Here is a 27,628-nt window from a genome sequence, read left to right as displayed (position 1 = left end):
TTAAATTCTGCTCCCATGAAAGTTTGCTTTTGGAAGGGGTTATTTGGGATCAGGAAGGGATTAGAAGTGAGAGTGAGATGAATGAACTGTCTTTCCCTGCAGGGATACAAATACTTGTACCTGACTCCTCAAGACTACAAGAAGGTCAGCGCGCTGAACTCTGTTCACTGTGAGCACGTGGAGGAAAATGGAGAGTCCAGGTAGGAATGAAAAGCTTCCTGTTCATCCTTGGGTCATGCATGGCACGTCCTTGTCCTCAGCTGGGACATTCTTTAGGGTGCAGGGCTGTGGAAAGCCAGAGCTGTGTGTGGTCAGGGCATGGAAGGTGAGTTAGGGGTTGTTCCATGATGCCTAGTTTGGGGCAGGGCCGTGTTGACCCCCACTGACCCCAAGTCGTGGCTGAGGCTTGGAAGAAGGAAGTAAAGAAAACCTAAAAGGTAAAAGCCTCTTGTAATCTCTTGTTCTCTTCTTTTTTGCCTTTGGCTGCATTCTCTTCCTCTCTTGCCTTTTGCCTATAATCAGCCTGTTCCTCATGCCCTGTGGGAATTTCAGAACACCTTTCCCAGACATTCCTCTCCCTTGGCATTCCCTCTGGCAGTGCTGCTGCTCCTGCAGGATGTTCCATGGTGCTCGGGATGAGCCATGCGCGGGTCCTGGCCGGGTTTTATGCACGTTCCTCCTTGGAACCTTAATGATATTTAGTCAGTTCTCATTTTCTTCGTAGCAAACTGATTCAGCAAATCACTGGACCTTGTGACTCAAAGGCTGTGTCTGTGTCTCCCTCAGGTACAAGATAACGGATATTATCGGCAAGGACGACGGTCTTGGAGTAGAGAACCTCAGAGGATCTGGCATGATTGCTGGAGAATCATCTTTAGCCTATGAAAGTGTTATCACCATCAGCCTGGTAATCCCCCGCTGCTTTCTCTTCTTCAGATTGTATTGTCTGCTTCAGCTAAAAATCCTGCAATGATATCCCAAAGATCCCGGGATCGGCCTTCTGGTTGATGGAAATGGGCTCCTGGGGGCTTTGAGCAATGCTCCTGGCACCAGTACAGGGCTGGGTCCCTTTCAGACTCAATTTAAAACACTTTAATCATTTGGCTTTATGTTTGCTTGGTCTGAAAGTTGCTGCTTCTCTTTTTTTTAAAAAATAAAATACACGTATGTTCAGCTCCTGTGTGTTAGAACACAACAGATTCTGGAGTTTTGCAGTGACAGGAGATTTTATGGCCTTGTCACAAACACACCTGGTTTTATCTCGATGTTGGAGTCGATAAGTTGGGGCTGTGTGGAAAGACAGAAATCAATGGCATTGCAATTTTCCCTTTTTTTTGTTTTTTTTTAAGGTTACGTGTCGGGCAATCGGGATTGGGGCCTACATTGTCCGGCTGGGCCAGAGGACCATCCAGGTGGAGAACTCTCACATCATCCTGACTGGCTGTGGAGCCCTCAACAAAGTGAGTCTTTGCATTTCAGTCCTCAGACCAAGTCGCTCCAAGTCCTTTCCAGCCTGGCTTTGGGCACTTCCAGGGATGGGGCTTCTCTGGGCAATAACTCTGGGTTTCAGTGAGTTCTGCTGGAGCCTCAAGGAGCTGCCACCACCCTTTTGCTTCTCCCTTCTCAGGCTCTTCCTGATCGAGAACTGGCTCAGGGCTGGGAACCTTCCATGCCTTTGCAGTCTTTCCCTTTGCTCTTTGCTCTCTGCAAAGCAAATCCTCCTTCCATGTACCCGTTTCCTGTGACAGGAACATGGTGTTGCCAGCCAGAGGCACTATTCCAGGCATCCTGGCTGGAGATTGGCAGGGACCTGGGCAGAACTGCACGTTTAAGGGCTTGAGCAGGAGCCAGGTGAAGGGGAAGGAGGAGAAGCAGCTTTTCACAGAGGTTGTATGCACAGGTTAAATGACAGGAGTGGAGGAGCCCAGAGCCTGGGCAGCAGCATCTCTTTCCCAGGGAGTGCTGTGAGAGAGGCAACAGGGCTGTTCCCAGTGTCTGGAAGTCCATGTTTCCAGATATGTGGGCCAGAATCACCTGAACTTCCAGCCATCCACAGCACTGTGCTAATTCTGGGGAGCACTGAAGCCTCAGCAGTGTGTGGATGGTGATTTTCCTGCTGGAAATCTCGGCCGTGGGGGCAGGAGGAATAACTGGGACTGTTATAAAGAAAACTTAACAGGTTCACTGCTAAAGTGGCTCTTTTTTTTTTTTCCACTCCAGAGGTGGATTTTCTCCCTTGCTGCCCCAAGCCCATTAATCCCACAGCCTCCAGCCCCTTGTCTGGTGCAGACACGGCTCCCAGCCCACTCTGCTCCCATCCCTCTCCCTGAGGGCTTTGTTTCCCTGGAGTTGAGGCTGTGTGGTGTGAGTGCCCTTCCCCATCGAGCAGCTTTGTTCTCAGGCACTCTCAGCACCTGGGGTGGTTGTGCTCCATGGCAAGCTGTGTTTCCAGGAGTGCCTGCCTGACAATGGGAGATAAAAGGAAAATAGGCTCTCGTTGAATTATTCCCCTGAATAAAGGGGGCTCTGCAGAAAATGAAGCATTGATCCTATCAACTCTAGGCTGCACTACCCTCAGTTAGATCTCTTACACACATCACACACACCTGCATCAATGGGAGGAAAAGAGGCATTTGAAGATCCAGCATTTAAAAAGGAATTGAGTCAGTTTAGTGCTTGCTGAAGTGCAGTAAGTTGCCTGGTTCCAGCTGTCACTTGCTGGGGCTTGGGGCCCTGCAGAGTTTCCCAGATGGCAGGGCCAGGCTGTTTGGTCTCCTCCTCTTTCCAGGTTTAACTGCACTCCCTACCCATGGAGGCAATGCTTGTTTTCCTAGGACTAGATGAATCTCACTAAATTTTAGGCACTTAAAAATAAGGATATAGACTAAATTAAGCACCTGACATCTATCAGCAGGCATAATCAGGAGGAGGTGCTTTCTGGGGGTGATTTATCCCATCCCAGGAATTTCAATGGCCTGACTAATCCCTTGTGTCCTTTTCCCTCCTCCCTCCTTTGTTGGAAAGATGTATTTGTTTATGTCAGCTCTGAACCTCTACCTTCCTAAAGGTGTAGGAGGAACCTATTGCATCCTATCCAGCTTTCCCAGCAAGACCCAACAATGTTTACCTAACCTTGGACAGGGGGAGCCTGGGAATCCCCACTCACTCCTGTGTGTATGATGGGTCTGCTGGTTCTTGTGATCTTCCTGAGGAGAGATCATGGCTGGAACAAAGATAAATAAGTGGAAACTGCCACCTTTAGCTCTTCCCAATTAGAGATTTGGGACAATTTTTCCATTGCTGATGTTCAAATGCTGTCTTCCCAGAGGATGCTGGACAAAGCTTACTTGTAGTCTTGTGGCTGCACACGCATCTTCAAAATGTCTCCTCTCTGCCAGAGGAGAATGTGCAGCACAAAAATGGAGACAACTGGGCTCTCAGAGAGCAGACAGGGCTTTCTGGGAAGTTGTTTAATTTCTTTTCCCTTTGAAGTGCTGGGTTCTTTCTAATGTACACTGGGAGCAGAGGGGGGACAGTGACGAACACTCTGCACCAGCAGAGCCATTGCTGGTCATGTTCATTGTCATTATGTTGAACCAGCCTGAGGGTTTAGGTGTAGAGGGAAAGGTCCAGCTGCCAAAGCCAGAGGGTGACCTCTAACTTAGATGATGAGCTCAAGGTCAGCATCGTTTTGAGCCGAGGCTGCTGTTTGGTTCTGGGGGATGGACTCACGCGCCGGCTGTTCCTGCACCGGTGTCAGAGGGACATCCCAGGGAGACACCTGGTCGCAGGCAGGTTTGAGGATTCTCCAGCCTGTCGGGGGTGACAAGAAGCTGCAGGGAGCTGGGCAGGGTTTCCCCCTGCCCTGATTGAGCTGTCTTTGTTCGCACCGTGGAGCGGGCGGGACCTGGGGCCAGGTGTGATGTGCGGTGGGGACGGTGCCCCGCGCGGGGGGGGCCGTGTCGGAGCCGAACCCCTTTTGTCTCCCCGTTGCATTTCAGCAGGGGGTGGAGAGGTGGAAATGACATTTCATTCCTCTCGGTGAGCGTGTTACGCGCCTGTGCCGAGCCCGCTGACCCCCCTGAAAATTGAAATAATGATAATGCGCGTCTCCTGACTGCATCAAAGTATCAGCACATCAAAAGCCAGGAGGCATGAAATGCAAATGATAAAGTGAAAGCAGATGGATTGTGCATGATCGCCTGATGCCCAATGAATTTTAAAAGATGCTGGTTCACATGGGGAGAGGGGCTGAAATAAACACGTTATCCCTGCAATTTTTTTTTTTTGGTTTTGTTTTTTTTTTTTTTTTTGTTCTTGCTGCTCACTCCTGACAATATTTTTTCACACTTCAGCGAGCAGCCACTCCATCTCCCTCCCTCCCTTCCCTCTCTTTTCTCTCCCTCTCTCTCTGTCGCTGTCTACCTCACACACGTCTCGGGTCATGTCGCCGCAGCTCCGGTGGAAATAATAAGATATAAACCACGAGGTTGTTATTTGCATAGAAATAGCATGGAGCCCCAGGCAGCATGGGAGAAGGACACAGAGATCATTTGTCTAAAATTTTAATGAAAACTTTTGCTGAGGCAGAGATTTTTTTTTTTTTTTTTTTTTTTTTTTTTAACTTCCCCTGCCTCCCTCTTTTTCCAGCCCCAAAACCTTCCTCCTCCTCCTCCCTCAACTCCCTTCCCTCGTCACAACGTGAGCACGGGGTGATTTCATACATGACGTGCTGTGCCCTGCACAAACACCTTCATTTCCATGGGTTTTCCTTTCCAGGGAAGTAAGAGCAAAGAGCCCAGCACTCCCAATTCCTGCATGGCTTATGTGGTTCAGGCTTCCAGGGCTGCATTCCATTTGAGTCCTCCCAAAGATGTTCCCGAGTCTGTTGCTGACCTATTTTTAATCAGTTTGCTCCTCCTTGTCTTTTGTGTTTAAAAGAAATCCCATCTTTGAGCTGTTGTGTTAATGGAAACAAACAGTGGCTTTCAGTCACATTTTCCCTGCAGATCCATGTTCTAGGCTTTTCCTAAGGGAAGCCAGGTTAAGCAGAGGTTTTCAGGAACTGCTCTAAGCTGGGTGCACAGTAGTTTGTTATGGCTCCCACTGGTTTATCCAGAACATCCAAGGGTGAGCTGGGAAAATCCCACCTGCCAGGAGTCTGTGTCCATGCAGGAAAAGAGACAGTGGAGATGAGGGGTCAGAAACCACTAAAACATGAGCCATTTGAAGCCTTAGTTCAGTACTTTGGGCTTCATTTCCCAGCCTGCAGCCAATGGTCTTCTTGGTCATGAGGTGACATTTTTGACTTGGATGGGTCAAAAAGCCATAAAAGTTCCCTGCTTGGTCTTGAAACCTCAGTTGAGCTGTGTTTGCAATGTGCTTTGAGCTCATCAGTTGGAAAATACCTGCCAGCAGTGGTGTGCTTTGGGTAACCCCATCCTCAGGATTTCTTCCTGTGGTAGTTTTTCCCTTCAGAATGATATTAATTTAGTGATATGTCTGCTTGTATAACCTGTTCTGGACCTGGAATAGCTCAGGAACCAGTTCTCCAGATTAGCAATGCACTGTTTCTGGCACTGTGAATTGGGGTTATTTTTAGGGGGAGAAAACATTTCTGAGGAACAGAAGGGTGTCTGTGGGATGAACTGATCAGTGCAAACTCAGTGACCTGCTAATATTAAATATGTAAGAATCTCCTCAGCCTGGTCCCAGCACTTGTCCAGTGACCTTTCCTGAGCCCATCTTCCATGGCTGCAGACCCTGCTGGGGCCTGGTGAGACATTAACGTGTTGGGGGCCATCCCATGTCACCTGAGTCACCTGAGGATGGATGGTCCCCGAGGACTTGTTGATACAACAGACCATAATTGCTGCAAGATGGTTTTGACAATCTGCATTTAAAACCCAAAAATCCCTTTGGGTGAGGCCAGAAGAGAATATCCTTTGTATTTTAAATTCAGTCCTGACCCTCAAAGCAGAACTGGGGTCAGCTGGTTGGGAAGATTTATCGTGGAATCGTAAAATCTCATAGAATGGTTTGGGTTGGAAAGGACCTTAAAACTCATCTCTTTCCACCCCCTGCCATGGGCAGGGACATCTTCCACTATCCCAGGTTGCTCCAAGCCCTGTCCAACCTGGCCTTGGACACTTGCAGGGATGGGTCAGGCACAGCTGCTCTGGTTTCATCAGTGTGGTTATGGGGTGGGATTGCAGTGAGCTGTGGGAGCATCCCATGGCAGGAGGAGGAGCAGTGGATGAGCTGGTGGAGAAGCTGCAGAACTTGAATGCTCTGGGACTTCAGTGACAGGGTGAGACAACAGATCAGGGCTTGGGAGGAACAGGCTGCTCGGGTGAGAGGTGTCTGGGCAGGTCTGAGGCTCCCAGAGGACCTCGGTGAGGAGCTGGAGGCTCAGCCAGGCTGTTTGAGTGATTGTCAGCAGTAATATTTACCCTTGAATTTCACAATCTGGAAAAATAAATAAAACCCCTGTGAGACTGATGCTGTTTGGGGTTTGTACTGTGGAAAGCTCTCTTTTTTCTGAGATTCAAGGCAGGGGTAGTTCAATATCTGCTCAAGATGACTCCAGTCTTGGGATTAGATCAAAGCAATCATGTGAGAGCAATCATGTGAGTTAGAACAGCAAGTGCCAGCCCTGTCATTCAAAGAACCATTATAATTATTAATGCATGATATGAATCTTTCTGTAGTGGCACAGCAAGACTATTAGGGAGATACTTATGGGTGCAGGGTGCTGGAGAATGCTGATCAAAGAGGGGTAGGAAATGTCACCCACAAACAGGCACTCAACAGCCTCAGCCCTCGGTCTGCTCCTCTCATGGAGCTCCCCAAGGTTATCCCACTCTTGGCTCTGGTGGGGAGAAGCAGGAGGGGCCCCTCTGCTCTGCCTTGGGTGGTTGTGGCAGATGATATGGTGAGAACAAGGGTGGTTTTATGGGTGGGGGTTGGTTTCTCCAGCTCCCAGAACTGATTCAGGACTGTCCCTGGTGAAGGTCAACAAAGCCAGTCTGGGGGGAGAACCAGGACCAGAGTAGGGATATTGTAAGACCATGGAATCATAGAATGGTTTGGGTTGGAAGGGACCTAAAAGATCATCTCATCTTGTTCCACCCCCTGCCATGGGCAGGGACACCTCCCACTAGCCCAGGTTGCTCCAAGCCCCATCCAACCTGGCCTTGGACACTTCCAGGGATCCAGGGGCAACCACAGCTTCCCTGGGCAACCTGTGCCAGGGCCTCACCACCCTCATAACCAAGAATTCCTTCCCAATATCCAATCTAATCCTGCCCTCTGTCAGTGAGAAGCCATTCCCCCTTGTCCTGGCACTCCAGGCCTTTGTAAATAGTCTCTCTCCATCTTTCTTGTCGGCTTCTTCAGGCACTGGAAGGCCACAGTGAGGTCACCCTGAAGCTTCTCTTCTCCAGGCTGAACAATCTCAATACTCTCAACCAAACCCCCAGTTCTCCCAGGCTGGATCAGTCTCAGTTCAGCAATATTTGGCAACAGGAGGAGAGCAGAATTCATTTCTTTTCCTGCCAGTGAGAGGCTTTAGTTGCTGGGGAGTCTGGCTGGGGGCACTCCTGGTGACACAAAGGTCCTTGCTCTGTGTAGAGCAATGGATGTGAGCAGGATGGATGCCTGGACTTCAGGCAAACAACCAACCACCACCCTCCATTTCTACCTTTTCTTTTTAATTGCCTTTCTTTAAGTGGTGATATTTGTGTATTGTTCCCATTAGAGACAATTTACGTTCCAGGCATGGCATTATCAGTCCCTTGGTGTTTGCTTAGGGAAGAAAGTCTAATAGATTTCTGTTGACTTTTTTTATTCTCCCTCCTTCTATGGTTTTTAATACAGGTCTCCATCAGTTTATCTGTGTGGAGGGGGGGCTGTGTGGATATTTATTCCTGCTAGGGAGGAGTTGAGCATCCTGGCCTATATTCTGCCTGTCCAAATCTCTTCCCAGGGAAACTCCTGTGTATTCTAAACCCTCTCTCTATATGTTTACTGCAACCAAGACTGTATCCCAGATCCTGGTGATCCTTCAGGGTGTGTTATTACTGGAGCATTAACTGTTCCCTAATGTTCCATTGGAGCTGAACTTTTCAAACATATCCCAGAATAACTGGTCCTGACCACCCCTCTTGGGGTATCACCAGGAGGATACTGGGGTGACCTGCCTGGGAGTTTTTTCTACAGTGGATGTGGAGAAATTACCTGGAATTCTGGACATATGATGGGAACTGTAGGAGCAGCACTAAGGAATTGTCACATTTCTCACAATTAAGCCTAAACCCACACTGAAAAGTGAACAGAGTTCCACTATCCTGGTGAAAGTGGTCCCTGCACTGCAGCCTGTCCCCTGGGGGTCTCTGAATAACAGGGTTCATTTGGGGTCCAGAAGGTGACCAAGGGAATGACCAAGATCTCCAAGTTGGAGACAACCATTAATATTGTTTATGGGGTTCATGTCTAGATTAGGGAACCCCTGACTGAGACAAGTGGGATTTATGGGTGTTTGCACCATGTAGGATGGGGGCTGTAATTTTAGTTTGCAAAGTATATTGAGCCCTTTTGATTTACCACTGACTGATGGAGTGACCTTGAGCAAAACACGCCGTCTCCCTACGCCAGGAGAGGAGAGTGGGGCAGGAGGGGTTTGACAAGGCATTTTTCATTTGAAAATGGCAGTTCACTGAAACTGGAACTCTTCAGGAAAAAAAGTATCAGTTTGGGTGGATTTCTCGTTTGGAATTTTTTGGGTCCAATGAAAAGTTGTTTGTTTTTTATTTCCCAGCTGACTTTTCTTCCCGAATTAATTTTCTATTTCTAGTAGCTGCAACAAATATTTCAGAGGTCAGAAGCAAACCATCTGGAGCCTGCCTTATACTAGTTCAGATCTCGAGATTGCAATATTTGATTTTCTCTTGCAATTCAGAAGTTTTCCAAAATCCTCATCAATTAGCACGAGACGGACAAACCTTCCCACCACTAATGGGTGGTGCTGCCAGCTGCAAACACAGTGTTTGTCCTGTCTGTGACCAGCTGTGGAGCCCTGCTCCCTCTGTATCTGTGAGGAACCTTGGCATCTCCAGGCAGGAGTGTGCAGAAAGGAGCTGCAATTCCATGTCCACCTGGATGCCTCTTCCCCTGCTCCCTCCGAGGTGAAGTGCAGTTGCTTTTTGCCCTTCCCCCTCTGATCTCACCAGACTGAAGCAGGGAAAGACTCCACCAGCAGGACCTGCCTCTGGATTTGCAGTCAGGAGCCATCCCCAATAACCATCAGGCTGTCAGCTCCCCCCACCTCCCACCTCCCCCATCACTCACCAAAAGGAAAAAAGAGCCGGAGCCACAGCTTGAAATATATCATGCAATAGTGTATCATGAATTTCTTGTGAATCACATTGGTGAAGCAGGTTTATTTATTTCCGAGACTCTAAATCAATACAAAGTAGGTCTCTTAGTTCTGAAGCTGGGATGGAGTGGGAAAAAATGAGCCCATTGTACTCTTAAAACTTTGGGGAAAGGAGATGACAGCTATATAATTCCATTTACCAGGCACTAGGGGCTTTAATGTGAAGGTGACAGGGAGCTCTTTGTGCATTTAGAGCACCATATCTTCTAAATAAAAGATCTGTAGACTTGATAGTGGAGTATAGCTCTGACTTTAATAATCTCCAAGCATTAGACCGAGCCAATCTGTTCCCCAGTCAGAAGGGTCCCCCACCGAACGCTCGTAAATTAGAAGTGCGGGGACTGCACGGATTCCTGGATCAGGGATGCAGGAAGGGCCCTGTGTCTCCAGGCAGAGAGGAGCTGTCTGTGCTCCCACTGCCTTGCAGAGAGGCTGGGCTGGGGAAGGGGTTTATGCTGGAGCATCCCACCTCAGCTTGGCTCTCCTCTTGTTCCTGCTGTTTTCCCCTCTAACGACACGATCCGTGTGGGGGAAGAGCCGAGTGCTGGAAATGAGCACTGAGATCTGGCGAGGCTTGACTGCACATAATAGCAGCCAGGTTTGAAGTTCCTACATTGTGTTCCTGCATTTTTTTTTCTGATGAGACATTCATTCCCATCATTTCTGCCTGTTTATGAAAAATAGGCTATTTATAGGATGTGCATGTGCCTCTTCTGCTTCGGGTTTCTGGCAGATGATATAAATTGTGGGATGGGAATTGCAATTATTGAAATTATTCGGATAAAAATCTGGCACTTATATTTGATATAAACACATGATATGCTCGGAATAATAACAGCACTTATGTTGCATAATGATTCCCATTCAAGCCCTCTGCTGTCATTTTTGTAGATCCTTCATCTTGGATGAAACAGATGAGCCAACCCAGCCCTCGGCCAGCCCAGCTTTGCAGGGCATGTCCCAGCTCACCAGCAGCTCAGGTTCTCAAAGGAGAAAGCAGCTGGTCAGGATGGTTTGGAGTGCTAGAAAATTGTTCATATGCACATGGCGTGCCTATAAACCCATTGAGGACCATATTTTGGAGGCTGGAAAGGCTGCTTTTTTGCTCTTGGAAGTTCTGTCTTCAGGAGCCTCAGCTCAGGACTTCTCCAGCACCTTCCCTTGTACCCTTGGATATTTTCTTGTGGAAGTGTTAGCACAGCAATATGCATTGCACTGTTCAAGATTGTTAATTGGAGATTGAATTACTTGTCAGCCTTTAGCAATGGAGCCCTGTGAGGTGGGAGTGGGGGTGGCAGAGCCGAGGGACGAGCGGTCGCCCTCGTGTTCCCAGGCCCAGTCTCGCTGTCTCTGGGCTGCCTTTCTGCAGGAGCCTGGAGTGCCAGGACAAGGGGGAATGGCTTCCCACTGCCAGAGGGCAGGGTTAGATGGGTTATTAGGAAGAAATTCTTCCCTGTGAGGGTGGTGAGGCCCTGGCACAGGTTGCCCAGAGAAGCTGTGGCTGCCCCTGGATCCCTGGAAGTGTCCAAGGCCAGGTTGGATGGGGCTTGGAGCAACCTGGGATAGTTCCTGCCCATGACCAGGGAGCTGCAATGAGATGAGCTTTAAAGTCCTTTCCTACCCAGACCATTCTGGGGTTCTGTGATCCTCTTGACCCTCCTGAGTGCCTGGTGCCTGCTCTGGGGGTGGAGCAGCTCGTTCTGCCTTTGGGCTGTGCTGAGGTTGGGGGCTGATTTGGAGCTCCCCTGTGCTCCCCTTCCCTGCTCCTTCTGAGCACCTGCCTGGGGCTCACCTGTGCACATCCATGTCCCAGACACTCCTCAGTACCACCTTCCCCTGGGGCTGGGGCCCTGCTGTCTCTGCTGCCAGCCCTGCCAGGTAAACACAGCCCTGGCAGGGCGTGCAGGGGATTGCACGTGCACAGCCCTGCACTCCTCTGGAATGGCTGCAGCACTCGGGAGAAGGAGCTGCATATTTATCTTGATCTCCAAAAAGGGATTTAAGGGCCAGAGCAGGCGGTATATTAGGCTGTTTCATTGCCTGTCAGCAGTGCTAAACCTGAGCTGTCTGCAGTGTCTCCAGATAAGCAGTAGCAGAGGCCCATTTTGCATGTACATACGTTTGCATTAGTTCAGAGAGGGGGAGTTTAAACCCTCTTTATTTTTATTTTCCTCTGTGGAAAGCATTTAGCTAGGCTTGTGCCTGGCATCTGGAGGCTTGGGCTTTTCTTATCCTTGAACCTAAATCTATGCTGCTGTCTTTTCTACCATGGCTTTGCGTGGCACTGATTTTGTTAGAGGAAGATGAAGATGTTTCAGCTCAGAAGGGAGACCCGGGAACATCCCTGAGCTAAACCACTGTGCTTACATTTTATTCTAAATTTTTGGGACTAGTTGTGTAACTTCTGTGCCTCGGTTTATTCTCTACATAAACCTTGAGTGACATCTGCCTGCTCTTCTCTCTCCAAAATGAGCAGTGCTGGGTGTTTGGTGGGGGAGGCCGGGCCGTTTGCGTGTGTTTGAGGGGTTTTTTAAGATCCAAATGAAGCAGGTGTGTAATGTCCTCTGTCTGTTAGAAAGACTCAACCCATAAAAATAACAAACGGCGTGTATTTGCTAGAATGTCAAAGTTATGAGTTTATTTTGTAATGATGTGCTCCTGCCTTCATGAGGTAAACTGGCCGTGGCAGAGGTGTTATTAGTAATATGGAGTCAGTGGAGCAGAAAGCCGAGTGACCGAGAGATCAGTGTATCAGTCAGGGAGAGGGCAAATGGGAAGAGACAGCAGGAGAATGAGAAAAGAGCCGCGGTGCCCGGGCTCAGATTAGAGATGGAGCCGTGCAAGAGAATGAGAAGCCACAGCCTTGTTCTGTCCAGCCTCTTGAAGGAACTGCTGGGGCTTTGTCTTTGCTGTACCAGTCTGGGGTTTTTTCCCTCAAAAAACCACCCTACCAGTTGTCTTGGAGCAGTTTGGAATTAGTGAGCTGAGCTGGTCTAGGACGTGTATTGGCTCTGTTGCTGCCTGGGGAAGGGCAAGGGGTAAAACTGCCCCCTGCCTCAGCTTCCCCACTTGTATCATTCCCCTTGGGGATTGTAGAATCCCAGTATGGTTTGGGTTGGAAGGAATCCTAATTTCAACCCCCCTGCTATGAACAGGGCCACCTTCCTCCAGATCAGGTTGCTCCAACCTGGCCTTGGACACTTACAGGGCTGAGGCAGCCACAGCTTCTCTGGGCAACCTGTGCCAGGCCCTCACCACCCTCACAGGGAAGAATGTCTTCCCAGTATCCAATGTAACCCTTCTCTCTGTTTCCTGGGGATCACTGTCTATTCTGATCACTTGGGATCAGTGTCCATAAGCTCTTACTTGCACAGGGGGCATGGGAAGGTCTCTTGGGAGTAGTTTGCTCCATCCTTTTCGTGCCCAAGTGATCATGAGGTGCTGCAGGGATGGGTTTCTGTGTCTCTCCTTAGCCAACACCTCCTCATCACAACCCCATCCCTGATGGTTTTCCCGTTTTCCTTTCCCAAGGTGCTTGGACGGGAAGTTTACACCTCCAACAACCAGCTGGGCGGGATCCAGATCATGCACAACAATGGGGTGACACATGACACAGTCTGTGATGACTTTGAAGGAGTCTACACCATCCTGCAGTGGCTTTCCTACATGCCAAAGGTAATTCCTGGCCCTGCACAGGTCCAAGGTGCCACTACCTGTTTGCAGGGTTTGGGGACCGGGTGCTCTCTCTCTGTCTGGGTTTTTTTTTCTGTGTTTTTATGTCCAACAAAATGGTTTAGACTGGTGGTTGAGGCTGTTGGGCATTATGGAATTAAGTAAATAAAATAGTGTTTGTCTTAAAATGCTGCAGGAATATGGGGCAGCCTGGAATTGCCTTGGGTATCTTCACATCAGCCTCCTGGCTGCTGCCCACAGGACCTTCTGCCAGCAGTAGATTGTCTCTGGCTGAAATGACTCCAAAAATCCCCTCTGAGGCAACAATTTGCAGAGCTGATGTATATGTGTGAGCTGCTCTGCAACCAGGAAGGGAGCAGCGTGAACACACAGGTGACCTTCCTGCAGGAAAGAGGGAATGGAAGGAGGCAGGAGCCCTGGTCACCTTCCAGAGATTAAATTACAGCCCCTCACTTGTCTGGATATGCCACAAGTTCAAGAGCAAATTAAGCACAATGTGTGCCAGAGGAGGCCAAAGGTGGGGTTTGAGAGAGGATGGAGCACTGTGGAAGTCTCTTCAGGCTCTGGCAAGGCTCTGGGGTCCCGTCAGTCTCAGGGGTGTGCAGGGGGGGAAAGAGAAATCCGAGCACATCCTTTGGAGCTGGGGTTTGGTTTTGGGAGAATCACTGCCTTCAATATTTTTCTTTTTCCCTTAGAATATACACAGCCCTGTGCCTATCCTCAAAGCCAAGGATCCTATAGACAGAACCATTGACTTTGTGCCCACCAAGGCTCCCTATGACCCTCGCTGGATGCTGGCTGGGCGCCCCAACCCGAGTACGTCCCTCTGTGGTGGCCAGGACATGCAGTGACACACCTTGGTTTCAATACTTGTTGGCAAGGCTTTATGTCTGCAATCCAAATATATTTCAGAGTTTACGAAATAATTACTTCTAAACAATTTGAATATAATTTTATAAATATTTTTCTGTAATATCTAAAAATAGGACGTAAGTTCTGAGTGCCCGAGGGCACCTACAGTTATTAGTTTTATAGGTTATGTAGTTACTTAGAATAGTTACTTTTATAGATTTTGTTATGATTTAGAGGAAAGTCCATTCACAAAGGGTCTGTATGGTGAAGGAATCCCAGTATTCCTGCAGATCTTGGGGAATTATTGTATTGGCACCACTGCAAACCACGGAACCCCCGTTGGGGTTGTTGCAGCCTGTGTAGGTGCAAGCTGCAAACTGGGTGACCATTACTCCTGCTGTTATTAATGAGTTTGGAGGGCTAAAATGAGATTTGTGATAAACTAAGTTTTCTGGTTTTGGATAATATTTTTTCATCATCTCTCAAGTAATTCATCCAGCTGTCTGAGCGCCGCTAACGCCGGCTCCCAAATCGAGTGACTTCAGATTTTAATTTAGTGGAAGCGTTAGGGAAAGCAGATGATTCCCTGTGATAAGTTAAAGCAGATATCTCCTAGGTGAAAAGTTAAAGCCATTTATTAGAGGAGATATTGCCGTGATATTCTTCAAACTGACGCCCGACACGAGGCCAGAATCTAAACGATCAGCTTTGGGCTTGCGATAAAGAGATAATTTTGAAATGGATGGTCACATTTTACAGTGGGGCCACAGAGGCAAGGAATGTAGAACACAGTAATTACAAGTTTGGTCTTGATAAAACACTCTCCATCCTGTTTAAGTCAGCAGAGGTTACCGTGCTTGGATCTCCACTTTTTAATTGGTTTTGGACTTGGGTTTGCAGAAGCAGAGGTGCTTGTTCAGATTAAAAAGTTCCTCGGGAGCTGTGTGCCAAGGGGTGAAGCTGGGAGGCATTTGGGATTTTTTGGGGACTTTTTTGTGGATTTTTTTTTCTTTTTTGCAGAGCTTCCCAAAGCCCCAGTGCAAAGCAGGTGCCCCCAGAGCGATGTGTTTTCTGTAATTGTGTCTGAGTTCTAAAGCATCATCAAAATTTTCGTATTGGTTCCTGGGTCTCTGCAACATTCCTTCTTTAAAGGAAAGATCAGGCAGAATCGAGAGAGAAAATGTGAGATAAGTTTTCAAATAGAAATAGGTGTTTTGAAAAACATCTTTAATGACTTTACTGCCTTTTTGACAAATGTTTGTAGTCTTGACAAAACCAGAGTTATTTATTTAAAAGCAGGGGAAGTCCCTCTGCTACCCGAACCCCATCGTTTAACAATAAATGATGCTTTTGCTGATAAATTGCTGCCTTTATGCAGACTAGGAAATGAAATAAGACACGATGGCTGAAGGCAGACAAATGCTCTGCTGTCTAATGTTCCCTTGTATTGTCATCTATTTAAAAATAAATAAATAAGGAGGCAGTGCCACGTTCCCCAGGTGGAATTTTCAAGCAAGTTTCAGTTGCTGCTTTGATACTCTCTTTTCTTTCCTCCCTCCCTCCGTCCTCCTCTGATATTTCCCTGTTTTCCTCTCCCTCTAGATCAGAAGGGGCAGTGGCTGAGTGGGTTCTTTGACAACGGTTCGTTCATGGAGATCATGCAGCCCTGGGCACAGACAGTCGTGGTGGGGAGAGCAAGGTGAGTTCTGAGAGGTGTTTCAGACAATTGTAGAAACCAAGTTTTGGTTACCCTTTGCATTTGTGTAGAACACAACATCCTGTGATTATTTATTTCTCTCCATATGTGTACCTGTGTCTATCTAGTAGAAAGTGTCCCTGCCCACGGTGGGGGGTTGGAATGAGATGATTTTTAAGGTCCCTTCCAACCCAAACCATTACATGGTTCTGTAATTCTGTGATTTAAAGGCTTTTAGGCCCCTGTGCCAGGGGGTGGAAATCAACGATTTGGCAAAGCCAGAAGCTGCTCTGTCCAGGCCCACACTCAGCTTTGCTTGCAGTTCCTTTCTTCTGACAAATTCCAAGTGGCTTTGGACTCTCACACAGCAGGGATATATAACACAAATGAAACAGACTCCTTTCAAAAGCAGTGGCACTTTGAAAAAAAAAAAACAAATATGAATGTATTCTTCTGGGATTTTTACTGTAAGTGCTGCCAAAACTCATCTCTTGTATGTATGTTTGGAATATGTGTGCTGTTGGCTGTAAATTGTCTTTTATTATTCTATGGCAACTTGTCCAGGGACACACTATAAAACAAGATGTAGCATCTTCATGTGCTGGCCTGATAAAATTTATATGAAGTATTATGGAAAACAGAAGTTGTTTTGAGCTGTTTTCAAGTTCAATAAATAACTGTAATACTTGGATAAAGATGTTCTTTATTAGGTCACATGGGCCCTAATATAGAAGTTATAAGTTACTGATTTAAGACGGCTTCTGCAATTACGGGGTTCCAGCAGACTCTTAATCATAGGGAATGGGAATATTTCCAGCCTCTCAGTGCACATGGGCCCTGTCTCTTCCCTGCCTGTATGTGTGTCATCCAGCTTGGGGTGGCTGAGGAGGGAGTGTGGGCTCTGCTGGGACTCCATCCTGGGAATGTGGAGCCGTCATCAGCAGCACAGTGGCTTTTGTGGGAAGGGGTGGTTGGATTCGGTGTTGATCCCAAACTCGGGGTGATGACAGGTGAGGGGTGATGTGGAGACGTGGATGTATCATTCCAAATTTGGGTTTGGTTTGTTGTGTTTGATTTCCGGTGAGGAACGTGCCCATTTTTAGAACTGAATTTGGCTTTGGGAACTGTGGCTTCTCCTCTGGCGTTCTCCAGCCGCTCGTCCCTGCTCTTCCGAAGGCCAGAGCGCTGCTCCCACTGTTTGATGTGTTATTTGTCTCTCCTGGGTATTTTGATGCAAATTGGAAAAACTATCTAGTTGTGTAAGAGTTGCAATAGGAATTGTGATTTGTCTGCCTTGTTTCCAGGCTGGGAGGAATACCTGTAGGAGTAGTTGCCGTAGAAACAAGAACGGTGGAGCTCAGCATTCCTGCTGATCCTGCAAACCTGGACTCGGAGGCCAAGGTGGGTTGAACACGTGCCCTGTTCCCTGTTTGTCCTCTGCAAATGTCTCTGTGGAAGAAGCACCTGTTTGGGTGGGACTTTTCCCCCTCAAATGTGGTGCAAATGTGTAGCCATTCCCTGGTGAGGTGGGAATGCCTGGGAGGGGTGGCAGCTGCTGGGAGGGGTGCCCGGACTGTCGTGTTGGCCATTCCTGCAGGAGACACGTTCCCCAGTCCTGCTTCCCTTAGGACTCGGGTGAGGTGCAGGGACAAGGGCCCAGGAGATATGACAAGCAAAAGTCACTTCCCTGCTCACTTACTGTGACCAGAGGGTTTCATGGTCTTCCTGCTCTGACATTTTGCTTTTCCCCTGTCTGATTTCACAGCTCTGGCCCTGCCTCATCCCTTTGGGGTTTTCTCCTCTCCTTTTCTTTCTCTTCCTTCTTCCCCTCCTTACAGCAGCTGTAGTGTCAGGCTTTCCATACCATCTCTATTCTTAGCTAAGTGACTGGGAATGCTCCTGTTAATATTGGTGACAAAAGGATTGTCCCAATTATTCTGTGGCCAAGCAGATCCCATGCACTCCATGTGCCACATCCCTCATTGTTTATCCCACATCTCAGCCACTGTTGAATCTGTTTCTGTGTTTTTCTGCCAACTCTTACATGGGTGTGTTCCAAGGCTTAACAGTGGATTCTCCTTCCCAACAGATAATCCAGCAGGCTGGTCAGGTGTGGTTCCCTGACTCTGCCTTCAAGACTGCAGAGGCCATCAAGGACTTCAACAGGGAAGGGCTGCCCCTGATGGTCTTTGCCAACTGGAGAGGTTTCTCTGGTGGAATGAAAGGTAACCAGCACTTTGGATCCTCGTTGGTGTGTCCTGGAGGGTGGTTTGTCTTGACTGCTCAGAGGGCACCACACAGTCCTGCTCTGAATTTTGTGGGGTGCCAGGAGTGTGAGGTCACTCCTGTGGAATTTAAAGAAGTTAAAGGGGTAAGAGGCCTCTTACCTGTGTGTGGCAGCTCCTCAGCACAGGGGAGGAGTTACAGGGGCACCGATGTGGTGGAAGTTCCTGCTCTGGAAGGCTCACAGGGTGACAGAGGCTGCTGGACTCTGCTGTCTCATTAGAAGGACACAAAGCAAAGCCTTTGAGTTGGCAGATGCAAAGATGGGAGGTGGCAAAAGGTGGCAAAATTATTTCCTCTGGAAAATACCTGTTACCTTTCAGGGTGGATTCTGCTCCATGTGCTGCTGCTTTCTGCCTTTGTGACTTGCTTTCCCAACCACACAACAAGTTGTTGATGTAATTTTACTTTATTTATTTACCTTATTTAGACCTTAAATATTATTTTGCCTTAAAATGCCAGATCTGGCTTTGCCAGTGCCCTTTGCTGGGTTCCTCAGAAACTGAGTTTAGCTCTGGATTTGGGACTAAAAGCCCAAGGAGGAAAGAGACAGTACAAAGTTGTTAATATTTATATTACATATCCCAACTTGCTCCACCCCAGCTGGGAGGAGGAGGAGGAAGAGGAGGGAAGGACAGAGCCATTGCAGTTGGCACCTTGCTCCGTGCATTTTCCTGCCTCTTGTTTGCTGGTGGTGTCTCCTGACACTCTCTGTGTCCCTTGGGGAGTTGTTTGCAGTTTTGGTTTCAGTGCTGGCTGGGGATTATGCAGGGAGGGAAAATAAACAATTATGCCACCCCTCAGTGCACACAAACACACTGCCAGGAGCCGACTGCACTGTGGGTAAAATGACTCCAAAATTGTGTGTAATGAGTAGGAAAAGATTAGAGACAGCTCTTGCTATGCTGAAAATTGACATTAGTGGAGGGGGAGGGAAAAAAAAAAAAAAAAGAGGGAAAAAATACCCCCTTCTTCTTCCCCAGTCGGCCTAGGAGGTCTAATTCCCGCCGTAAAATAAATAAATAACGCCATAAATAACGGCGGCTCGCGGCGCCGGTGCCGGCGCTTTCCCCCCAACGAGCTCTCTCCGGCCAGAAGGCTCTTCAGCATAATGCAAAATTAAATTATGGAAAAAAAAAACTGGCTTGAATATTTAGATGGAGGAGCCATTTGGCAGGGGTTTATTTAGGCGAACCGGCGCTGACCCACGACGGGGGGACATCAAGCGTGAAATTCGCTGGAAATTAGCACCGGGGTCCCGGGCTCGGCGGGGACGGGCTGATAGGATGCAAATCCCCACGACATTAAACTGTGCTGCGGGGTCACTCACGGCTGGGGCTTCGTGTTTTACTTATTATTTTTGCCCGGGACAGGTTATAAATAACGATAAAAAAATAATAATAATAATGATGATAATGATAAAAGAAAAAAATAACCCGGCGGAACGAAAAGCGCCGGTTTTAGATCCCGGAGCCCCCCCGGCTGGCGGCAGGTTTTGTGTGCCATGGGTTTGTGAGGGGGCACGACGTGCCTCAGCCAACATTGCCTGGTGTTTACCTTCAGGTCCCATCTGATAATGCAGCCAAGCTGGTGAGATCCGTTCCAGCTTCGGAGGTTCAGGGCACGTTGCCTGGCACGGTGGGGATGCACAGAGCTGTCTGCAGCCTTCCCAGCACGGGTGGGGCACTGAGGGCCAATATTTACACACATGGTGTGATGACAAGAGCTGCCAGCAGGCTTGGGGTCTGTGTGGGGTGGACACCGATGCTCAGAGCAGCAGAGACCAGGACAGAGCTCTGTGAGCGCTCCCTGCCCTCCTGCAAACCCAACACTGGGGCACTTCTGCAGCATCTCCATCTTGCAAGTGGCTTATTAAGAACAGCCTGTTCTTAAAATGTTTGTGGTGTTCTTGGCTCACGATGGTGATGGAAGTGTCTGGGGTTAGTTTTAAACACAGTTAAGTGTGTTAGTCACAGTATTAAGTTTATGGAGTCTGCACCCTGCCAAGGCACTGGAGCACAGAGCACTGGGCACCACGGGGCACTTACCACCTGCAGCAGGTAAAGCTGGTGCTCTGTTTTCCTTTGTAGGAGTGGAGAATGCAGCAGAACTGCCAAGAAGAGGCAGCTGTCCCAGTATGGCAAATATTTTATAGTTTCACACTCAAATACGATGTTGGGGTAAATCAGGGAGGTCGTGTGTTGTGGAGATCAGATGTGGGCACCACTGGCACGTGCCTTGGGCTGTCTTTGCAGGATTCATGTGATCTTTATCAACTGTACTTTTATTTCTTAAAAATAGACATTTTTTGAATTTCCACTCAAAGTGCAGGCAAATTGAACAGTTAAGACTTAACTGAGTACAGAACCATAGGGTCCTGAAGTTCCTCCTCCTCCATGGCTCTGAAAGGCTGATCCTGAGAGATCTGTAGGCACAGAAATACTTCCCTGACCACCTGATGGCACCTGGTAAATAAAACACTTCCCCAATACCACCTGCTAAACCCAAAGGAGATTTGGAGCTCTGAGGAAGCACCGAATTCCCCCAATTTCTGTGCTCCTCCTCCCCCTGCCCTGTTCAAACAAGTGGTGCTGCTCTTTCCTGCACTTCACCTGAGTAAAATATATACCCGTGGCAGGGGTGAAAAATGTATTGCTAATTACACAATTATTTTATTATGTAGCACTAGTAAAAAATGTCTAGTAAAGGATTAATTCAGTTAAAATAATTTGAATCAAGCAATTATTTTCTTAACACTGGAATTAGCTGAAAGTACTTCAAGTGGTTTATTACTAGCACTACATAATAAAATAATTGTATAATTAGTAATAAATTTGTCACCCTTTTTGAGTCTTTTTCTTTGCTCAGGACAAAGGGAAAGGTTGGAGTTTTGTTTGGTTCTCAGTCCCCACTGTCTCTGCCAGGATTTATATTTATTCCCAATTAGAGGGAATAGATTGTTCTTCTCTTTGTCAGAATTGGATATCTCTTAAATAACATGAAATTCCTTTTCTTGAGTACTTGGACAATGACCTTGGAAATGAAGTGGAGAGATCACATCAGTGCTAATATATATAGATATTATATATATATATGTATACATACCACACATATTTTATACACCTCTCTCACTTGCTCTATATATGTTAGTGTGTATATATATATTTATATATTTATATAATATAAAAAAGTATGTGTGTGTGTTTCCCAAAGAGTCAAAAGCTTAATTATGTTCATGTTAATACTTAACATTGAAATGAGGGTTAAATGACAAGTGGACCTTGGCTGGAGTCTTGTTCCTCCCCAGAAATGGTGGTTTTTCTCAAATGATAGAAGAATTTTAGATAAATAAAAGTCTCAGTCTTTTCAGACTGTTTATTACAGCAGGTGTGTGAGAGATATAAATGGAGCTCCTTATTTTTCCTGCTCTCTGCACTGGTGTTTTAAAAAATTAGGCAAACTGGGAGGGTCCAAGCAAGGGAGCAAAATGATGAAGGGGGTCAGGATAGTGTCCTGGGAGAGATGAGGGATGAATTCCTGTGGTGTCTAAGGAAAGAAACCCACTGAAAAACCTCCTGCTATTTGTAGTGAGCCTGAAGGAGTGGAGAGATTATGTAGGGTGGGACAAGGGGTAGTAACATGAAATTAATGGGGAAGGAGGGGAAGTTTGGCTGAGCACTGAGGAAAATCTCATCTGTTTGGCTGTGGAAATGCCCCTAAAGAAGCAGTAGATTTATTGTGTGGGATTTCTAAATGGAAGCTTTCAGAAACACTGGGGAAGAACAGTCCTGTGTGAACAAAGAGATGGACTAGATGATCCTAATAACTATTTTTCATTTCTTGTGTATTTGATTTAATACTTCCATATATAATTATATGTAACAAAATATATATATTCAAGAGTGCCTGTTTCCATTACAAACTGCATCCATTAGAAACTATATCATCTCATGGAAATTCTTTTGCCTTCCCTTTCTCTCCTTTTATTTAAATCACCTTTGGGGCTGATATTTTCAATGTAGTGTCTTTACACAGTGGAGTTGTTCTTATTAATTTTGAGCAAAATGCCTTAAACAAATTTTAATGGAAGGAGAGCGGAATGCTGCTTCCCATCCCTCCCCACACACATTTTTATGGAGATCTGGAAAAGCTCTGTTGCTGTCAGGTGTGTTTTTATGCGCGTTACATGAGTTGTGGGAGAGGTGCAGGGCAGTGAGTCTGAAATTGGGCAGCTTGTGCTCGTGTTGAGTACAGAAATACCCAGCCTGACTTCCTGAACTGTGGGAATTCTCCTTGGATTGGCTGGGAATCAGGGATGGGTCATCTCCAGGGCACCTGCTGTAGAGGGGCTGGTGTGAGCTGAGGACCTGCAGCCCTGTGAATAGATGTGGTTTCATGGGAAGTCACCAAACTGGATTTCCAGAGTGGAGGTGCCATGTCTGGGAGCAGGAATGGTGTGGGAACATCCTGCAGGCTGGAAAGGGACTTTTCACAAGGGCTTGCAGAGTTAGGACAAAGGGGAATGGCCTTAAGCTGACGGAGGGTAGATTCAGGTTGGATTTTAGGAAGGAATTCTTTAATATAAGGGTAATGAGGCCCTGGCACAGGTTGCCTAGAGAGGAACCCGTCCCTAGAAGTGTCCAAAGCCAGGTTGGACGGGGCTTGGAGCAACCTGGGCTAGTGGGAGGTGTCTCTGCCCATGGCAGGGGGTGGAACAAGATGAGATGATCTTTTAGGTCCCTTCCAATCCAAACCATTCTGTGATTCCATGGTCTTACAATATCCCTACTCTGGTCCTGGTTCTCCCCCCCAGACTGGTTTTGTTGACCTTCACCAGGGTGGAACAAGTTGGGCTCTAAGGTCCCTTCCAGTCTAAACCATTCCATGATTCTACGATTCTGTCACCTCCTTTCTCAGCCCCATCTCTCCCAGCTGCAGAGAACAACAGCTGGAATTGTAGCAGGAGTGGGAAGAGCTGAGCAGTGGTGTTTTTCCCCGCCGTGACCGAGCGCGGCAGGGCCGGAGCACCGGCGTGCCGTGACTCCAGGAGCTGTGTCCTCTCTCCCCAGACATGTACGACCAGGTGCTCAAGTTCGGTGCCTACATCGTGGACGGCCTGCGGGAGTACCGGCAGCCCGTGCTCATCTACATCCCCCCGCAGGGGGAGCTCCGGGGCGGCTCCTGGGTCGTCATCGACCCCACCATCAACCCGCGGCACATGGAGATGTACGCGGACCGCGAGAGCAGGTACGGCCCCTCCCTGCAGGCAGGACTGCCCCAGAACCTCCCAACCCCAGAACCTCCCAGCCTCAGAACTGCCTCAGAACCTCCCAGCTTGGTGGGACACTTTGTTATTGAGGGGCTGCACCTCCCCGGGCGTGACCCCCGAGGAGCCTCGTGGGTGGTTTTGGTGCGGATAAATCACAGCTAAGAGGAGTCTTGTTCTCTCTCTGTTTTGTCTCCCTCCCCCATTCTCTTACCTTCCACACAGTGAATCATTCCATTCTGTGTTTCCCCTTGTTGGATGACCTGAAAGTGCCTTTCTTTTCTCTCTTCCCATCACTGCTCAGAGGGGGGATCCTGGAGCCGGAGGGGACGGTGGAGATCCGATTCCGGCGGAAGGACCTGGTGAAGACGATGCGACGAGTGGACCCCGTGTACATCCGCCTGGCCGAGCGCCTCGGTACGTCAGCGGGGGGCTGGGGGGTGGGAGAGACCCCAAAAAGAGGCACTGAGGCATTGGATCAAATTCCTGACTATTTACTGGCATCTAAGTTGGGAAGAAACCAGATGAGACCAACAGCGTGTATGTCCGTGCGAGGAGATTCCTGTGTTTAGCACACCTGGGGTATGGGTAAATAGCGTCTTTTTATACTGATTTATTTATTTTATTTATATATTTTATTGACTGGATCTCACAACAGACCCTTACTACAGATGCTTGAGTCCAGTTTCCTTCCCAGCAGTTGCTCAGCTCACTAAAACCTCAAAGGCCAAACCTTCTGCTGGTGTCGTTTTGCGTAACCAAGAATTTGGTCAAAGGCATTTTGTGCTGCTGGTCTGTCACTGGGTGTCTGAGGCAGTTTGCAGTAATGACATCTGTGTGCTCCTCAGTTCCAGGGGAATCAGGGCTGTTCTCCTCCTCTCTGTGCACAGGGGGTGCTGTGCAGTGCTCAGTGCTGGCCCAGCACGGCGTGTGCCGGGTTATTACCGTGCCTTCCGCTCCGAGTGATCCCGGCACTCAACAGCCCAAAATACAGAGTGTTCAGCAAAATGCACTTAATATCAGATATGTCCTCTCTTGGGGGAATAGGCTCTTTAAATAGTTCTTTACTAGCTCTTACTGTAAGAGTATAATCTCACAGAGCCTCCTTTTACCTCCAAAATTGACTACATTTCAGTGGTGGGAGAAGCGTGCGACGTGGGTATGGTTTGAATTTATAAAGCCTTTTGGGATCCTTCAGGAGGAAAAGTGTTCTGCAAATGACTGATAAATCCTGGCTATTGCTGCAGTTACATTTTATTATTTGGCTTTTTTTTTAATTTATGGCAGGGCAACAATTTGTATACAAAACAACCCTTCTGATGCACTTCAGGAAGAGAATAATAGTGGTGAAGGGTGAGGGGGTGCTGGGATCAGAGGTCTGGCTGCAAAGCAGTTTTACCAAGGGCTTTGATTGCATCCAAGATATTTTCTCTCTTTTTTAATGATGGTATTTTGAGGGAGCCTACAAGAAACATGGTCAGAGACTATTTGCAGGGGCCTGGAGTGACAGGACAAGTGGGAATGGCTTCAGACTGACAGAGTAGGTTTAAATTAGATATTAGGAAGAAATTCCTCCCTGTGAGGGTGGTGAGGCACAGGTTGCCCGGAGAAGCTGTGGCTGCCCCACCCCTGCAAGTGTCCAAGGCCAGGTTGGATGGGGCTTGGAGCAACCTGGAATAGTGGAAGGTGTCCCTGCCCATGGCAGGAGGTGGAACAAGATGATCTTTAAGCTCCCTTCCAACCCAGACCATTCTATGAATCTGTGACTTCAAGCCCAGTTTTAATGTTTGCAGTGGCAGCAAGGAGGTTCTTTCCACAAAAACCTCACTTGACCTCTGTCAGACCTGACAGTGTCCCTTTAGGAGCACAGGGACACCATGGCTACGCCAAATCGTGGGCACCAGCACAGGGTCCTAACAAAAGCTCTCTGGGGCTGTGTCAGTGGAGGTCCTCAGGCAGGCAGGACCCACAGCTGCCCCTCCCGAGGGTCTGTGCACAGCTCCGTGTCCGGAGCAATGAGATGTGTGGTTGGGGAAGGGAATGTGCTGAGCAGTCAGCTGGGGCAGTGCAGATAAATGGCCCTGCACAGCAGCACTGCTGCTGGGAGTGTTTCCCTTCACCTCACCATAAACCCACTGCCTGTGCCGAGCAAACCAAGGCACTGCCTCCAAACAGAGCCCGTGGCTGCCGGATGGATCCGTTCCCGGGATGGATCCATTCCCAGGAGTGGAGTCTGGACAAAGGCAGCTGCTGGAGTGTGTAAATCCTGAAGCGGTGGAGGGTTGGGGAGCAGAGCATCACCCTCATCACTGTCCTGTTTCACTGTCCTGGATCCCACCGGTGGGACCTGTGCAGCATCACCAGAAAACAAAATACAGGGAGAAAGATGGGATGGAGTTTTCTGCCAACACTCTCAAAAACCCGATGCCATGTGAGGAGGCAGGAGCCTGTTCAGGGGTTTTTTCCCTCTTCCTCTACAGGGTAATTACTCCCAGCAAACTCCATACACTTTAATTAAAATGACTGCAACACAAGAGCAAGTCACTTACAACTGTACATACTGAGAGCTCTAAAAGCTTCAGTCACTGATAAGCATCTCCCTGAGATGGATCGTAATTGCTCCCAGCATCGGGTGATCATTGCTGTTGTTTTGCCACTAATTCCAGCAGGAAAGCCAAGATTGCAGGACACACTGAATTGCATAATTTTTTTTTTTTTTTTTTTTTTTTTTGCTGGTTTTCTTTCTGGCCAATTTAAAATTTGTCAAAGTCGGTCTTCTTCTGGATCACTGCCCTTTGATATTTCGCGCACTCCATTTGCCACAAACAAGCCGCAGGGCCGCAGTTCATGCTGACTCCAGCAGAAGCAGAGAAAGCTCCATTTATCTTACACTGCCTGCTGAATTCTTACTCATTAGCTGGGGGTTCACTGCCTCTCTTTAACCCCTGAGTGGCTGTCATCCCTCCCGGAGCTGCTGGGGAGCAGGAGAAGGGAGATGCTCTCCAGCGGTGGCTCGGTCGGGAGACGCCGGGGTTGGACTTGGCAGTTGGGGAGTGGGAGAGCAGGGAAGGCTGGCAGATATTGAATAATTTGACATAAATCTGTTCATTATCAATTCTCCAGCACGATTGCTGAAATGTTTATTAGCCCCGTGGTTTATTAAAGTGTCACTCAGAGTTGGGCTCTTACAACCGGCACGGAGCAAAGGGCAGGGAGGGAGAGGATGGCCCTTATCCTGCCCCAGAACACGTTCCCACCCAGGCTAGGTGTGCAAGGAGAGCAGGGAGCACCCAGAAATGCAGGGATGATGCAGACTGTGAGCCTCGGGCCAGAGTTAAAAATACAGATATTCCATTTTATATATTTATTGCAATTAGACTACAGCATGTAGGAGTGGAATGGAAATCAGTGTTGTCACTCAGCTTCTGGGCAGGGTGGCAGAGGCACAGAGTAATGGGTGCAAAAACTGGATGGAATGTGAATGAAAGGAATGGCAAAATGGCTGCAGGTGGAGCAAAGATTGGATACTGCGTTTCCATGTTTCTCCTACCAGGTATTTATCTCGTAGGAAAAGGGCAGCATCCCCTCACCTGACGTGTTACAATAGTGTAAACATCCTCCTTGGCTGATCCTGTGAAGTGTTACCTGTGTGCTGGTGTGCATTTTTAATTTTACTTATTTAATTTATTTAAGTTCCTGACCAGTCACTCTGTGCTGCTGGCTCCTGATTAGGTTAACACTAAAACTGTTCTTAAATTACCAAATTATGAATGAACACTCAGGCACTGAACACTCAACACTTCAGCACAGCAGTTGCCCTCTGAAAATAAGGACCTTGGGGTGCAGGACCAGACCTGGCCCAACTGACCCAGCTGGTGAGGGCTGTGCTGTGACCGGGGACATCCCTGACACAGCCTTGTTCCCTCAGTGGCCAAAAGCTTCCATCCTGTGCCCTGTCTCATTCCAGGCTTTATCTTGGGAGGTCAGATTGGAGTTCTGAAGTTTGGTAATTCTATTTTGGGGCTGTGTGTTTGCTTAGTGTTGTAATTACTCAAAATGCCCATTGTTCTCTTCAGCAAAAACCAAGAGAAATGCTGCTGTTGCAATTCCATCTCTCATGGAGTCTTGGGCTAACCCAGTCAGGTTGTAACTTTTTTTTTAGGCAATGCTGATTTCAGTAGCTGCTTCCACGTGCAAGTGCTGCTGCATTTAAATTGGTGTTAATTCACAATTCCGAAGAGCAAGCACTGCTTTCTGTCAGCTCCTCCATGACAGTTGGTGTCTGGGATATCCTCCCAGGAGGGCTGGAGATAGGAATTTTTTGGAATTACCTCCCTACCACCCTTCATCTGTTTGGGTTTGAGACCTCAGGAGCAAAGAGGGGGAAAGGACAGGGGTGGGA

At 48.0% G+C, this 27,628-nt stretch overlaps 1 protein-coding gene across 9 annotated transcripts in view; it reads left to right on the top strand.

Moving 5' to 3' along the window:
• Positions 1-27,628, top strand: part of ACACA (acetyl-CoA carboxylase alpha) — a 113,536-nt gene that overhangs the window by 76,244 nt on the left and 9,664 nt on the right. For 7 of the 9 annotated variants that reach the window (XM_051809371.1, XM_051809368.1, XM_051809370.1 and 4 more), the window contains 10 exons: positions 103-200; positions 787-907; positions 1,350-1,460; positions 12,968-13,111; positions 13,825-13,945; positions 15,584-15,680; positions 16,982-17,078; positions 17,767-17,902; positions 23,030-23,207; positions 23,531-23,643. In XM_051809371.1, the coding sequence (XP_051665331.1) occupies positions 103-200; positions 787-907; positions 1,350-1,460; positions 12,968-13,111; positions 13,825-13,945; positions 15,584-15,680; positions 16,982-17,078; positions 17,767-17,902; positions 23,030-23,207; positions 23,531-23,643 (1,216 nt within the window). Of the gene's footprint in view, positions 1-102; positions 201-786; positions 908-1,349; positions 1,461-12,967; positions 13,112-13,824; positions 13,946-15,583; positions 15,681-16,981; positions 17,079-17,766; positions 17,925-23,029; positions 23,208-23,451; positions 23,644-27,628 lie in introns of those variants that run through there. The other 2 variants (XM_051809372.1, XM_051809373.1) reach the window with 2 other exon arrangements.

The sequence above is a fragment of the Manacus candei genome, unplaced genomic scaffold, assembly GCF_025592945.1.
Source record: "Manacus candei isolate 608988 ecotype Guabito, Panama unplaced genomic scaffold, ASM2559294v1 h1tg000076l, whole genome shotgun sequence".
Taxonomy (NCBI): domain Eukaryota; kingdom Metazoa; phylum Chordata; class Aves; order Passeriformes; family Pipridae; genus Manacus; species Manacus candei.
The sequence above is the reverse complement of the archived record's forward strand: the minus strand, read 5'-3'. Positions and strand labels throughout refer to the sequence as shown.